The following is a 13,040-nucleotide window of genomic DNA, read 5'->3' on the forward strand; positions in this document are numbered from 1 at the left end:
CCCGCCTTCAATCTTTCCCAGCATCAGGGTCTTTTCCAATGAGTCAGTTCTCCGCATCAGGTGGCCAAAGTATTGGAGTTTCAGCTTCAGCATAAGTCCTTCCAACCAATACTAAGGACTGATTTCCTTTAGGATGGACTGGTTGGATCTCCTTGCTGTCCAAGAGACTATCAAGAGTCTTCTCCAACATTGCAGTTCAAAAGCATCCATTCCTCGGCGCTCAGCTTTCTTTATAGTCCAGCTCTCACATCCATACATGACTACTGGAAAAACCATAGCCTTGACTAGATGGACCTTTGTTAGCAAAGTAATGTCTCTGGTTTTTAATACTCTGTCTAGATTGGTCATAGCTTTTCTTCCAAGAAGCAAGCGTCTTTTAATTTCATGGCTGAAGTCACCATCTACAGTGATTTTGGAGCCCCCCAAAAATAAAGTCTCTCACTATTTCCATTGTTTCTCCATCTATTTGCCATGAAGTGATGGGACCGGATGCCATAATCTTAGTTTTCTGAATGTTGAGTTTTAAGCCAATTTTTTCACTCTCTTCTTTCACTTTCATCAAGAGGCTCTTTAGTTCTTCTTTGCTTTCTGCCATAAGGGTGGTGTCATCTGCATATCTGAGGTTATTGATATTTCTCCCGGCAGTCTTGATTCCAGCTTGTCCTTCATCCAGCCAGCATTTTGCATAATGTACTCTGCATAGAAGTTAAATAAGCGGGGTGGCAATAAAGAGCTTGACATACTCCTTTTCCTATTTGGAACCAGTCTGTTGTTCCATGTCCAGTTCTAACTGTTGCTTCCTGACCTGTATACAGATTTCTCAAGAGTGAGGTCAGGTGGTCTGGTATTCCCATCTCTTTCAGAATTTTCCACAGTTTATTGTGATCCACACAGTCAAAGACTTTGGCATAATCAATAAAGCAGAAGTAGATGTTTTCCTGGAACTCCCTTGCCTTTTCAATGATCCAATGGTTGTTGGCAATTTGATCTCTGGTTCCTCTGCTTTTTCTAAATCCAGCTTGTACATCTGGAAGTTCTTGGTCACACACTGTTGAAGCCTAGCTTGAAGGATTTTGAGCATTACTTTGCTAGCGTGTGACATGAGTGCAATTGTGTGGTAGTTTGAACATTCTTTGGCATTGCCTTTCTTTGGGACTGGAATGAAGACTGATCTTTTCCAGTCCTGTGGCCACTGCTGAGTGCGTGTGCATGCCTTTGTGTAACTAAAATATTTGTTAATCCTCACAAAAATCCTGTAACTGAGTTCTTCTCCTTTTCTCTAGGATGTCAAAATCCACATTCAATTCAAATGTAAAAGGTGAAAAGAACTAAGTGAAAATATTCCCTCCCAACCCTTTCCCTCAGATTTCTACTTACTCTCCTAAAATATCATTTCTTGAGTGTCTTTCTAAACCTATTTTGTGCATATCCAAGGAAAAATGTATTAATATATGCATTATGTATACACTCTGCTCCTGCTCAATGTTTTGCATTTAATGGTATATTTTGAAGATTAATTCATATTAACACACAAAGACCTTCCTCATTTATTTTTAGTGAGGCATAGTATAACATTGTATGGTTAACTGCATGCACCATTATTTGTTTGTTTTAGTTTGTTCAAGATTTTTACCTCTGGTATGAAACACTAACAGATATGGACTTAAAAAAACACCAAAATAAAACTGTAACCAGAAAAAAATACTGTAACCATAATACAGGACTATTATCACAGTTAAATTAACAACTCCTCAATATCACCACATATCTAATCAATATCTGAATTAAATGATCACTTGTCAATTTTTAAAACTTTTCACAATTTGAATCACAATCTAAATAAGATGAATAAGCTGTGGGCTTCCCTGGCTTCTCAGTGGTAAAGAATCCACCTGCCAAGGCAGGAAACACAAGTTCCATCTCTGACCCAGGAAGATCCCATATGCTGCGGGCAACTAAGCCCTTGCCAGAACTATTGAGCTTGTGTTCTACATCTGAGGAGTGGCAATTACTGAAGCCCCGGGGGCCCTAGGGCCTGTTCTCTGAAACAAGAGAAGCCACCATAATGAGAAGCCTGCTCACTGCAACTAGAGAAGAGCGGGCCAAGTAAGGAAGACCCAGAACAGCCACACACACACACACAAAACTAAAATGCTGTAAATACAGTTCGTAAAAGACTTAAAATACAAAATCAATAAGTTGCAGTTGATTGACGTTTTTTGCAGCCCTTTTAATCTGTCGGTTTTCCCTCTTTTGTTTTTCGTGCATTTTATTTATTAAAGTACTCAGGATGTTGCCCTACAGAATTTCCCACAGTCAAGATCTTGCTGATTCTCTCTCTGTGGTGTAGTTTAACATGTTCCTCTGTTCTATTTTCTATACATTAGCATTTGGTTCTAGGTATTTGATCACACTTGGCTGTGGTTGTGTGCACGTATGTATGTGGTGTTTTACCGAGAATATCCTGTTGGTTATCTTCCCTTTTGTAATTTTAGTCAGTTTCTTTTTTATTGGAGAAGCGGTAACTAATTTTGAGACAAAATGTCCTCTTTCAGGAAGAGGCAGTGGTTCAAACGACCTGTGACAGATGTAAGGTTGAGCAATGAACTTATCAGAGAAATGGTCACACTAGAATAATTCAGGCAGAGCAACAAATTCCTCATGATTTTTCACTATGAGAGTGATTTCCTTTTTCTTAATTAGCTGTTAATCACCACACGCTCCGCATTTTTTTCCTGAGGTATTATTTCGAGGAGGCAGCCAAAAACAGCTCAGTAAATAATTTGCTTTTCAAAATTAAACAAAACTTGGGCAAGCGGCCACTGATTACTGACCAAGGATTCTTGGGCTCAAGCTCCAGCCTCCTCTCGAGGCGCTAAAGCGCAGTCTCATTTCACTTGAGACCTTTCCTGCCTTTTTCACCTTTTCCCGGGCTCAGGCACCAGCACTGAGCAGGACAGGCCTCAGGGAGCTGGGACTTGCAGGAACTCGGCATCCAGGCTGCTCGCCGAGTCACAGAAAAAAGCAGAAACCAGCGCCGCGGAGCAACGGAATCCCGCCCCGCGGAGGGGCCGCCCGCCCACCCCACGCAGCTCCAGGCCGGGGGGCGGGGCCTCGGGACTCCGCCCCGGCCTGCGTCTCCTCTCCCGCCCCTCCGCCGCCGCCGGCTGACACGAGTTGCGGAGCGGCCGCCTTCGCTTTCGCCTCCGCCCGGGAGGAGAGTGGATAGGAGCGAGAGTCCGCCGCTGGCCCGTGAGCCGCCGCCATGGGGAACCGCGTTTCGCGGGAAGACTTCGAGTGGGTCTACACCGATCAGCCGCACGCCACTCGTCGCCAGGAGATCCTGGGTGAGGCTCGGGCCCGCGCCCCGTTATGTGCGTGCGCGGCCTCCCGCCACCTGGACGCGCCTTCCCCGCGGCGGCCCCTGCGCGCCCGAGGCCCGTTAAGAGCCCGCTCCCGGCCGCGTCCCGCCGCCGCCCCGGCCCCGGGCCGGCTTGTGAGGGAGGGATTCCCCCGCGCGCCCCCGGCCGGCCGCGCGGACCCGAACCTTCGACGGGGGAGGGACAGGCGCGCCCCCGAGCGCGGTCGTCCGTTCGGGGACAGGGTTTGCTTACCGCCGGGTCCCCTCGGCCAGACCGCGCTCGGGTAGATCCTCTCGCCCATAGATACTCGTGCTGCCGGTGGGCGCAGTGATCTCCTTTCCCTTCCCCCTTCCCCGTCTCCCCCTTCCCCCGCCTCTTTCTCTTCCTCTCCCTTCTTCCTCTGCCCGGCGGCCCCGGGCGAAGCCAGACTGCGAGCGTGTGCGAGGCAGGGCGTGGTCCCGGAGCATCTAGAGGCCCACACGCGGGGCGCGCGGGCACGCCCGCTAGTGATCGTGGCGCCGGCGGCTGCAGCCTTGGGCCCAGGGCGGGGGCCGGTGGTATCCGACCCGTTTGCCCCCAGGGGCCTTTCGGACCGGAAGGGTAACCTTTCCAGGGCCTGGGTCCGGGTGCTCATGCTGATCTCGTGAATCCTCACAAATAAGGCTGGGATGCGAAAGGGGCAGATTCATGTTTATTTTTCATCCATCAATTTATTTTTGGACGAAAAGGCTAAGTGTGGAAGGCTTGCCAAGATTAGCCTTCTGGTTCCCTGACTGCTAATTTAGGGCCTTTACACCAGGTTAAACTAGGCCCTAACAACTCTCTGGAGGTGTCAGGCGCTCAGCTGTTTGTAGCTTCTATGTTATATAGAGAATTCTCTCATCTCTCCCAGGGTTGTTAGGTACTGTGTTGAGTGCTTTACAAACATTACCCAATTTAATCTTCCCAGTGACTAGGTCAATGATACCCCTATTTTAAAGATGTGGTAGGAGTGAATAACTGTTGGAGGGGCATTCTGATCTGGGTTAGATTCTACCACAACGTTTGCTCTTGTTTTGAAAATCTGGAAACTAATGGGTGGCAAGTTGAATAGGAGGAATTATTTCTCATACAGAGTATCCGCCTAGTTTTTCTTGTCAGCATCCATTCGCCAAGTGAAAAGAAAAGGCAAGTCCCTGCTCTTTGCTGGAGTAAGGGAGAAATGTCATGTTTTCACAAAAGGAAAGGAATTAGACCTTTAAAAACTTACCTAGTCGAGCAGACTCTTCAGAGTTGGCTGTTGAACACCAGTTCGCCTTCTCCAGATTGCCGGATAAAGCAACTGTTGCTTTCCAACCAATACTTGTCTCTCAAGTATTAGCAAACAATGGAACCTGAGTTGGGTAACACGTGATCATGTAACTAATAAATGGATGAATCTAGATTTAAACCCATATCCTTCTGACACTAGGGACTCTACTCTGTTAAATAAATTTATAAATTGTAAAAAAAAAAGTAGATCCTGTTGAAATGGATTTTAAAAAATCGAATAAATAAGCTGGGAGCGTGAACATTTGTAGTTGCTATTAAGGCTACCCCTTTAAGAGACTTTGGTTCTTGGATGCTTTCTTTACTATTTTTAATCAAAATGTGTATTTTGCAAATCACACATAAGAGATGGCATATAGTACATTTTAATCTATGACTAATCAATACATGCATAAGAATAATCTGGTCTTCACTCTGTAAAAACCAATGCCTGAATACCGGAACGTAGCTATCTGTTTAATATTCAGAAAATCAAGGAAATGAAAAGGTGTTTGTCCATGCTTATCTCAACATGAACCTTTTTTCCCCAAACTTATTATCACTGGACCATTTCACTTGGAAAGTAAAAGGACTACAGTATTTCCCGATGAAGATACCAATCATTTTCCCTGCAGGTGTAAATACTGCTCAGTGTTCCATTTCAGCAGTGGAGATGGAATAACCTCAGAAAAGATAAGAATCTGGAAATTTATAATTATACTTAAGTGAGATATTTTTGAAATGTGTCAGGTTTTGACAGGGAGAGAGGCACAAGAGAACATGGATATGATAACAGCCAACATCCATACACTAAATTTACAAAATTTATGTACAAAACTAATGAAAGCTATTGATTGGACCATTACTATTGTTGTTTAGTCGCTCAGTCATGTCCCACTCTCTGCAACCCCATGGACTGAAGCCCACCAGGCTCCTCTGTGCATGGGATTTCCCAACCAAGCTCACTGGAGTGGTTTGCCATTTCCTTCTTCAGGGCATCTTCCCCACCCAGGGATTGAACCTGCATTGACAGGCAGATTCTTTACCACTGAGCTATCAGAAAGTGAAAGTGAAGTGAAAGTAAAAGTCTCAGTAGTGTTTGACTCTTTGCGACCTTGTGGGCTGTACAGTCCATGGAATTCTCCAGGCCAGAATACTGGAGTGGGTAGCCTTTCCCTTCTCCAAGGGATCTTCCCAACCCAGGTCTCCCTCGTTACAGGCGGATTCTGTACCAGCTGAGCCACGAGGGAAGCCCAAGAATATTGGAGTGGGTAGCCTATCCCTTCTTCAGCGGATCATCCCAAACCCAGGAATCGAACTGGGATCTCCTGCATTGCAGGCAGATTCTTTACCATCTGAGCTATCAGGGAAAGGACGATTATTAGTAGGTCATATAATTGCAAGAAATGTTCCTTTTACTGCTGTACTTCTGCTGGGAAACATTTTTTTTTTTAACTGTCTTATTAAGATATAATTCACAAACTGTAAAGTTCCCCCTCCCCCTCTCCTTTTTTGTTTTTGCCCTTGCTGCATAGCATGTGGAATCTTAGTTTTCTGACCAGAGATGGAACCTGAGCCCCCTTCATTGGAAGTGCAGAGTCTTAATCACTAGATCACCAGGGAAATCCCAAAAGCTCACCAATTTAAAGTGTACAATTCAGTGGGGTGTTTTTGTTTTTTTAAAAATGTATATTCACAGTTTTGAACTATTCAGTTCAGTAAGTTCTTGTCACCCCAAGAAGAAACCCTATACTCATTAGCATTGAGTATATCCTTCACTCACACTGCCCAGTCCTGAGCAAACACTAATCTTTCTGTTTCTGTGGATTTCTCTGTTCTGGACATTTCTTTTGAATGAGGTCATAATACTTGCTCTTTCATGACTGACTTCTCTCACTTAGCACAATGTTTTCAAGGTTCATGCGTGTTACAGCATGTATCAGTACCCCATTCCTTTTTTTAGCCAAGTAATTTTTGTGACTTCCCTGGTGGCTCAGAGGTTAAAGCATCTGCCTGCAATGCGGGAGACCTGGGTTCGATCCCTGGGTCGGGAAGATCCCCTGGAGAAGGAAATGGCAACCCATTCCAGTATTCCTGCCTGGAGAATCCCATGGCCGGAGGAGCCTGGTGGGCTACAGTCCACTGGGTCGCAAAGATTGGACACGACTGAGCGACTGCACTTACTCACTCACTCAATTTTTGTGTATGGTGTAAGAGAGAGGTCCAACTTTATTCTTTTACATGTGGATGACCAGTTGTTCCAGCACCATTTGTTGAAAAGACTATTCCTTCCCCTGTTTAATTATATTGGCATCCTAGTGTTGATTTTTTATATACTATTAACACCTGCAAAACGTGTGTTATCTTATATCTTTTGTCAGATATGTTCATTTAAGCAAATTTGATTTAAATTAAAAATGCTGGAGCTCTAAATAGAAATAACATTTTAATACAAAAGAATTACTACTTATTCACCAATGAACTGAATACTTGGTTATTTTATGTTTGAACAACTGTTGGAAGGGCCCATATTTAAATGAAGGACTTATTTGAGCTTTTCATTTATCCAGGATAATTAGTTTTAGACTCAAAACCCATAAGATTACTTTTTTTGACCCATTGCCTACAAAATTGTTAACGTTGATGAAATGGACTAATAGCAAGAAAGATGAGAAGCTAGGGATAAGAGAGGGGAAAGGAAAGGAACAAGAATTACGTTGAATTAACCTGACCCTTATATATGTAAAACTGGACTTACCTTTCTGTCCTGCATTTTAAGCTAGAATTCTTCATTTCACTTTTAGAGAAAAGGTGAAGCTGCTCTTCTTCTTTTTGCTGTGCTGGGTTAAACATACTTGCCAACCCACAAAACCAAAGTGTATCTGGGCTTCCATTATCTGGAGTGGCAGGATACAAAGAAGAATCTGCATTTGCCTCTAGGCAATACTTCCCTGAAATGCAGAGGTTTTTATTAGTAGCATATTCCATAATACTTGGTTAGATATTTGCCTGTGAAGTCAACAAATAATCTAACACAAATTAGCATTGTTCAGTTCTAATGCAGAAGGAAAGGAAAGAAAGAGGCATTGTGAATCAATAGAGTTCTTTAGAATTTACACTAATTTGAGATAACTAGAAGTCTACATTGGCAGAAATTTATACATCTAAAAGTCTGAAAATACGGAATTGGTTAGAAGTTTCAACAAACTGGCAAGTAGAAGTGACTTAGTCAGTATGAGGAAATTATAAAACCCAAGTCAGATACATCAGTTTATCAGACTATGATTGCCACTTTTGTAAAACTTACAAATTTAATACACAAAAATTTTTAAGAGTGAAAAGAGAACTAGATAACATTTATTCATGTTGTGAATATCTTTCTGTTAATGTATGAGGGTCTAGATTTTGAGGCTCATTTTTTCCTACAAAAATTTGTTGTGACATGATATTTAGTAACTTTACTGTTAGAATATACTTCTTCCCAGGACTTCCCTGGCAGTCTAGTGGTTAAGATTTCGCCTTCCACCCTGGAGGAGGGCATGGCAACCCACTCCAGTATCCTTGCCTGGGCCCTGGACAGAGGAGCCTGGCAGGCTACAGTCCAGAGTGGCAAAGAGTCAGAAAGGACTTAGAACCCATGCATACTCTATTTAAAGAAAAAAAAAGACTTCCAATGCAGGGGGTGTTGGTTCCATCCCTAGTTAGAGAGCTGAGATGAAACAGAAGTGGCATTGTAACAAATTCAATAGACATTAAAAATGGTCCACATCAAAATATACCTATTTCTAAAAAAGAATATACCCCTTCCCTATAGTAGATGAATATTTGATAGTCTCAAAGAGAGCATATGATTTGGAAAAAGTGATTTGATGTGTAAGTTGATATTAGTTTAATTGTAGAACTGTTATGCACTTTTCTCAGTCTGTGATTTTTTTGTTTGTTTTTTTCCTTACAGCAAAGTATCCAGAGATAAAATCCTTAATGAAACCTGATTCCAACTTGATATGGATTGTAATTATGATGGTTCTCACTCAGTTTGTTGCATTTTACTTAGTAAAGGACTTAGACTGGAAGTGGGTCCTGTTTTGGGCATATGCCTTTGGCAGCTGCATTAATCATTCAATGACTCTGGCTATTCATGAAGTTTCCCACAACAGTGCCTTTGGCCATTGCAAAGCTATGTGGAATCGTTGGTTTGGAATATTTGCCAATCTCCCTATTGGTGTCCCATATTCAATTTCCTTTAAGAGATATCACATGGATCATCATCGATACCTTGGAGGCGACGGCATCGATGTGGACATTCCAACCGACTTTGAAGGCTGGTTCTTCTGTACTACTTTCAGAAAGTTTATATGGGTCATCCTTCAGCCTCTCTTTTATGCTTTTCGACCTCTGTTCATCAACCCCAAACCAATCTCTTATCTGGAAATAATCAATACTGTGATCCAGATCACTTTTGACATCGTGATTTACTATGTTTTGGGAGTTAAATCTTTAGTCTACATGTTGGCAGCCTCCTTACTTGGCCTAGGTTTGCACCCGATTTCTGGACATTTTATAGCTGAACATTATATGTTCTTAAAAGGACATGAAACTTACTCATATTATGGGCCTCTGAATTTACTCACCTTCAATGTGGGTTACCATAATGAACACCACGACTTTCCCAACATTCCCGGAAAAAGCCTTCCCCTGGTAAGTAAAGGCTTTTATACATGTTCTAATTTCTGGTGGTTCTGTGATCACAATTAGTCTTGACTTGCTCATTTAAAATGAAATGTAGTATATTTTGTCCATCTAGGCAGTTCATCAAAAAAAACAGTAAAAGTCTTAAAAGTCATGAGTTGGGCAGCCTAACTTTACAGAGCTCACTGTCCTGGATCGCTAAGCCTTGTGGTGACACGTAGGTTTAGAATGTTGGGAGCCTCTGTAGAATCAACTGAAACGTAAAATAATTCAGAAATGGAAAATGAAATTCCCTCTGTGGAGGGAGCAAAAATTTACATAACCTTTATCACTGTTAAACTGAATACACTTAGCTAAAGTTTGTGTTGGTTTATTGTGAAATACAGATACCTCCATAATTGCTCTGCAAAATAAGTGAATGTCAGTTTCCAGTGGTGCAGACTTCCCACAGGCAGGGACCATCCGTTTCCCATCACAGTAGACTTTTATCTTACTGCTTGTGGAGTAAATGAAAGGCAGTATATTTTGACACTCATCCTTTCATCCTTCCCCAAAGGATAATCCTCTGCAAACTTCAGTTATATTTCTGATGAATTCTCTTAGTAGACTTCCCATCCTCAGAATGGATAGCTTTTACAGTTCCATTACCAAAAAATGTTTCTGTAATTCTAAAAAGGGGAAGTTGTAGGAGATGTGGTGTCAGTTTTTCTTGATTTTTTTACTTTTTTAGCTGTGATATTAAGGAAACCATAACCAGATATTTTATGCTAGCATACTCACCCAAATTTTATAGATTTCCTCTTAAGTTTTTAACTGTTTACTGTTTACAAACTTGCATACAACATTAGAACTAAATATAACATTTGATTATTGATTGGATTACTAGTTAAGGAAAGAAAAATCTAGAAAGGACATTGAGTTAGTGGGGAAGTTTTGAATATGAACCACATAATAGTAATATTGTGTCAGTGTTAAGTTTCTTGGGTGTGGAATGGTATTATGGTTTTGTTGGGAAATGTCCTTGTTTTTGGGCTTCCCAGGTGGCTAAGTGGCAAAGAATCCACTTGCCAGTGCAAGAGATGCAGGTTTGATCCCTGGGTTGGGAAGATCCCTGGAGGAGAAAATGGCAGCCCATCCCAGTATTCTTGCTGGGAAAATCCTATGGACAGAGGAGCCTGGTGGGCACTAGTCCATGGGGTTGCAAAGACTCAGACACGACTGATCACATACCTTTTTCTTAGGAGATATGTGTTGAATATTTAGAGTGAAATAGTCAGGGTAAGTTTTCACATAACATCTGCAACTGCTCTCTCAGCAAAGAGCAGAGTATGTGGTCTATATCATAGATGGAGAGAGAGAGAGAAAGTAGCTGTGGCATAGTGTTAATTGGTGGACCTAAATGAAGAGCATATGGGTGATGGTTTTGTTGTTCTTTCAGCTTTTCTGTTAGTTTTGCATTTTTCAAAATAAAATGGGGAAAATCACACAGCTGGCTGAAAACAGTTTTGGACCTGGTGTGATATGCCAGTGTGGCCACTTTGTGTCATTTTGGTTGGAGAGTGTGCCCACCTTTGCTCACCTCTTCCCTGCCTAGGAAAGTACATTTTTGTATTTTTAAAAGATTAGGGCTTCTCAGGTGGCTCAGTGGTAAAGAATCTGCCTGCAATGCAGGAGACACAGTTTCGATCCCTGGGTCAGGAAGATCCCCTGGAGAAGGAAATGTCAACCCACTCCAGTATTCTTGCCTGGGAAATCTCATGGACAGAGGAGCTTGGTGGGCTACAGTCCATGGGCTCGCAAAAAAGTTGGACATGACATGGTTTAAGGAGAAAGCTAGTCACCTTTGAACAAAATAATTCACTTTTTCCAACATAAGCCACATATTTTGACTTGTAATTTTCTTGAGCAGTCCGTAAACTGAAAACTTGGGTCAGCTCAAACATTACCTGCTCATGGTTCATCAGTGAAAATTTCTTTCCCACTCCATTCCACGCATAGCTGAACTAACAGACATTCTCAGAGTTCTCTGGTCTTCCTTTCCTGCCTGTTCTATTGTGTATACCAAGAAGTACCTTGTTCTGCAATAGTTGCGTTGCAGTAATTACGTTGCATGTAACAATCACATGGTTAGTTAATAGATAGGCATAACAAGGTTTCTTTCAACATCTCTATTGAATGTAACTCATAGATACAATTCATACACTTAAAATGTACAATTCAGTGGCTTTTAGATTGTTCAGAGCCTTACAAACATCACTGCAATCACATTTTGTTGAAATGAGTGTTTTATTCTGCCCTAACTAGTATTGCTTGCTAATCACACTGGCAGTAGTCATTTTTTTAAAAAGACATGCTCAACATGAGGTGGCTGAATTGCACGCTTGATAAGTGATTAATTTCTAACTGGCATGCCACAATACTTGATCAGTATTTGCAGGCAGTTTCCTTAATGGCAGCATCAAGTGGTGCCTTTAAACCCTGCAATGCCAGTCATTCAGTATGACATTTAAAAACATCAAGTTGATTGGATTGCAAGTATTTGTTGTTAAAAGATGGCCAGTGCCACATTTACAAGTAAGCTAGTAAACTACAAGTAAATTTACAAGTAAACTAACCCCTCAGAGCTTGTTGGAAAGAGTCAGTAATCCTAGAGGGTCAAGGATGGTTTAGTCCCAAAACGTAAACTGCTTTCTGTTTAGAATTCCCAAAGCTGCTGCTGTTACTTATTTATTTGAGAGGGAGGTGGGAGAAAGTCTCATGGTTTCTTTTCTGAGTGTGCATGTCAGACATCCGTCATCTTGAATAGGACTCTGTTAACACTCATTATTCATCTTGCTGTATTTTTTCCCTTCTAGGTGAGGAAAATAGCTGCTGAGTACTATGACAACCTCCCCCACTACAATTCCTGGATAAAAGTGCTATATGATTTTGTGACGGATGATACAATAAGTCCCTATTCAAGAATGAAGAGGCATCGGAAAGGCAATGAGGTTCAGGAGTAAATGTCATTAAGACCAAAGGAACTCCTCTCTGAAACTTGATCGTAACTGAGAAAGTGGAATTTTTGCATTATTAAATTAAGACCAACTATGTTTAGAAGCTGCCCTCATACAGATTCAGAGTATGATCTTCATGGTGTCAAGAAGTTAATCTGGCTTTAAAGAGTCAGTCTGTCTGTGCAGTGTTCAGCTTTACTCATTATATTGCCACTGTGGTGGATGCCACTTAGGTCTGACCCTTTGTAAGCATATCATAAAAAAAGCTTTTAAAAAGCTATTTCTAGTATGTTGTTTTCACTATAAGGATTTACTTTATTAAAATAGCTAATAAACTGAGCTATTAATCACAAATAGTGTTTATCACTTTTTTAAAAAATTGACTATCTTTACACTATAATCACAGACTGGGGTGAGCTTACTGAGTCCAGCACAAGCTTACTCATAAATAAGTTAACAACTCAACTTCCTTTTCTGTGTGGACTCTCAGAAGTAGCTTTACTTAATAGTTTTACATCATTTCATTTCAGCAGAAACTGGTTGCATCTGATGGTAGATGGCTGGTGTCAAGTAGCCAGTATTGTGGGTGGTTAGGCTGGCATTCCTGGTGACCTAAAACATGTCACTCAGGTATATTTATTGTAATATAGTGAACTATTTTAAATGTAATCTTCAGTATCAAAGAAGTCAAATAGTCTACAATTTG

The 13,040-nt window shown here is 41.6% G+C and overlaps 1 protein-coding gene across 1 annotated transcript; it reads left to right on the forward strand.

Annotated features, from left to right (window-relative positions):
• The first annotated feature begins 3,172 nt into the window (after positions 1-3,172).
• DEGS1 (delta 4-desaturase, sphingolipid 1) lies at positions 3,173-12,679 on the forward strand. Its single transcript, XM_052653891.1, has 3 exons — positions 3,173-3,347; positions 8,605-9,347; positions 12,194-12,679. Exons 1-3 carry the CDS (start codon positions 3,266-3,268, stop codon positions 12,338-12,340), a joined length of 972 nt encoding a protein of 323 aa, XP_052509851.1. The 5' UTR covers positions 3,173-3,265; the 3' UTR covers positions 12,341-12,679.
• Positions 12,680-13,040: the final 361 nt, after the last annotated feature.

Source organism: Budorcas taxicolor, chromosome 16, assembly GCF_023091745.1.
Source record: "Budorcas taxicolor isolate Tak-1 chromosome 16, Takin1.1, whole genome shotgun sequence".
NCBI lineage: Eukaryota > Metazoa > Chordata > Mammalia > Artiodactyla > Bovidae > Budorcas > Budorcas taxicolor.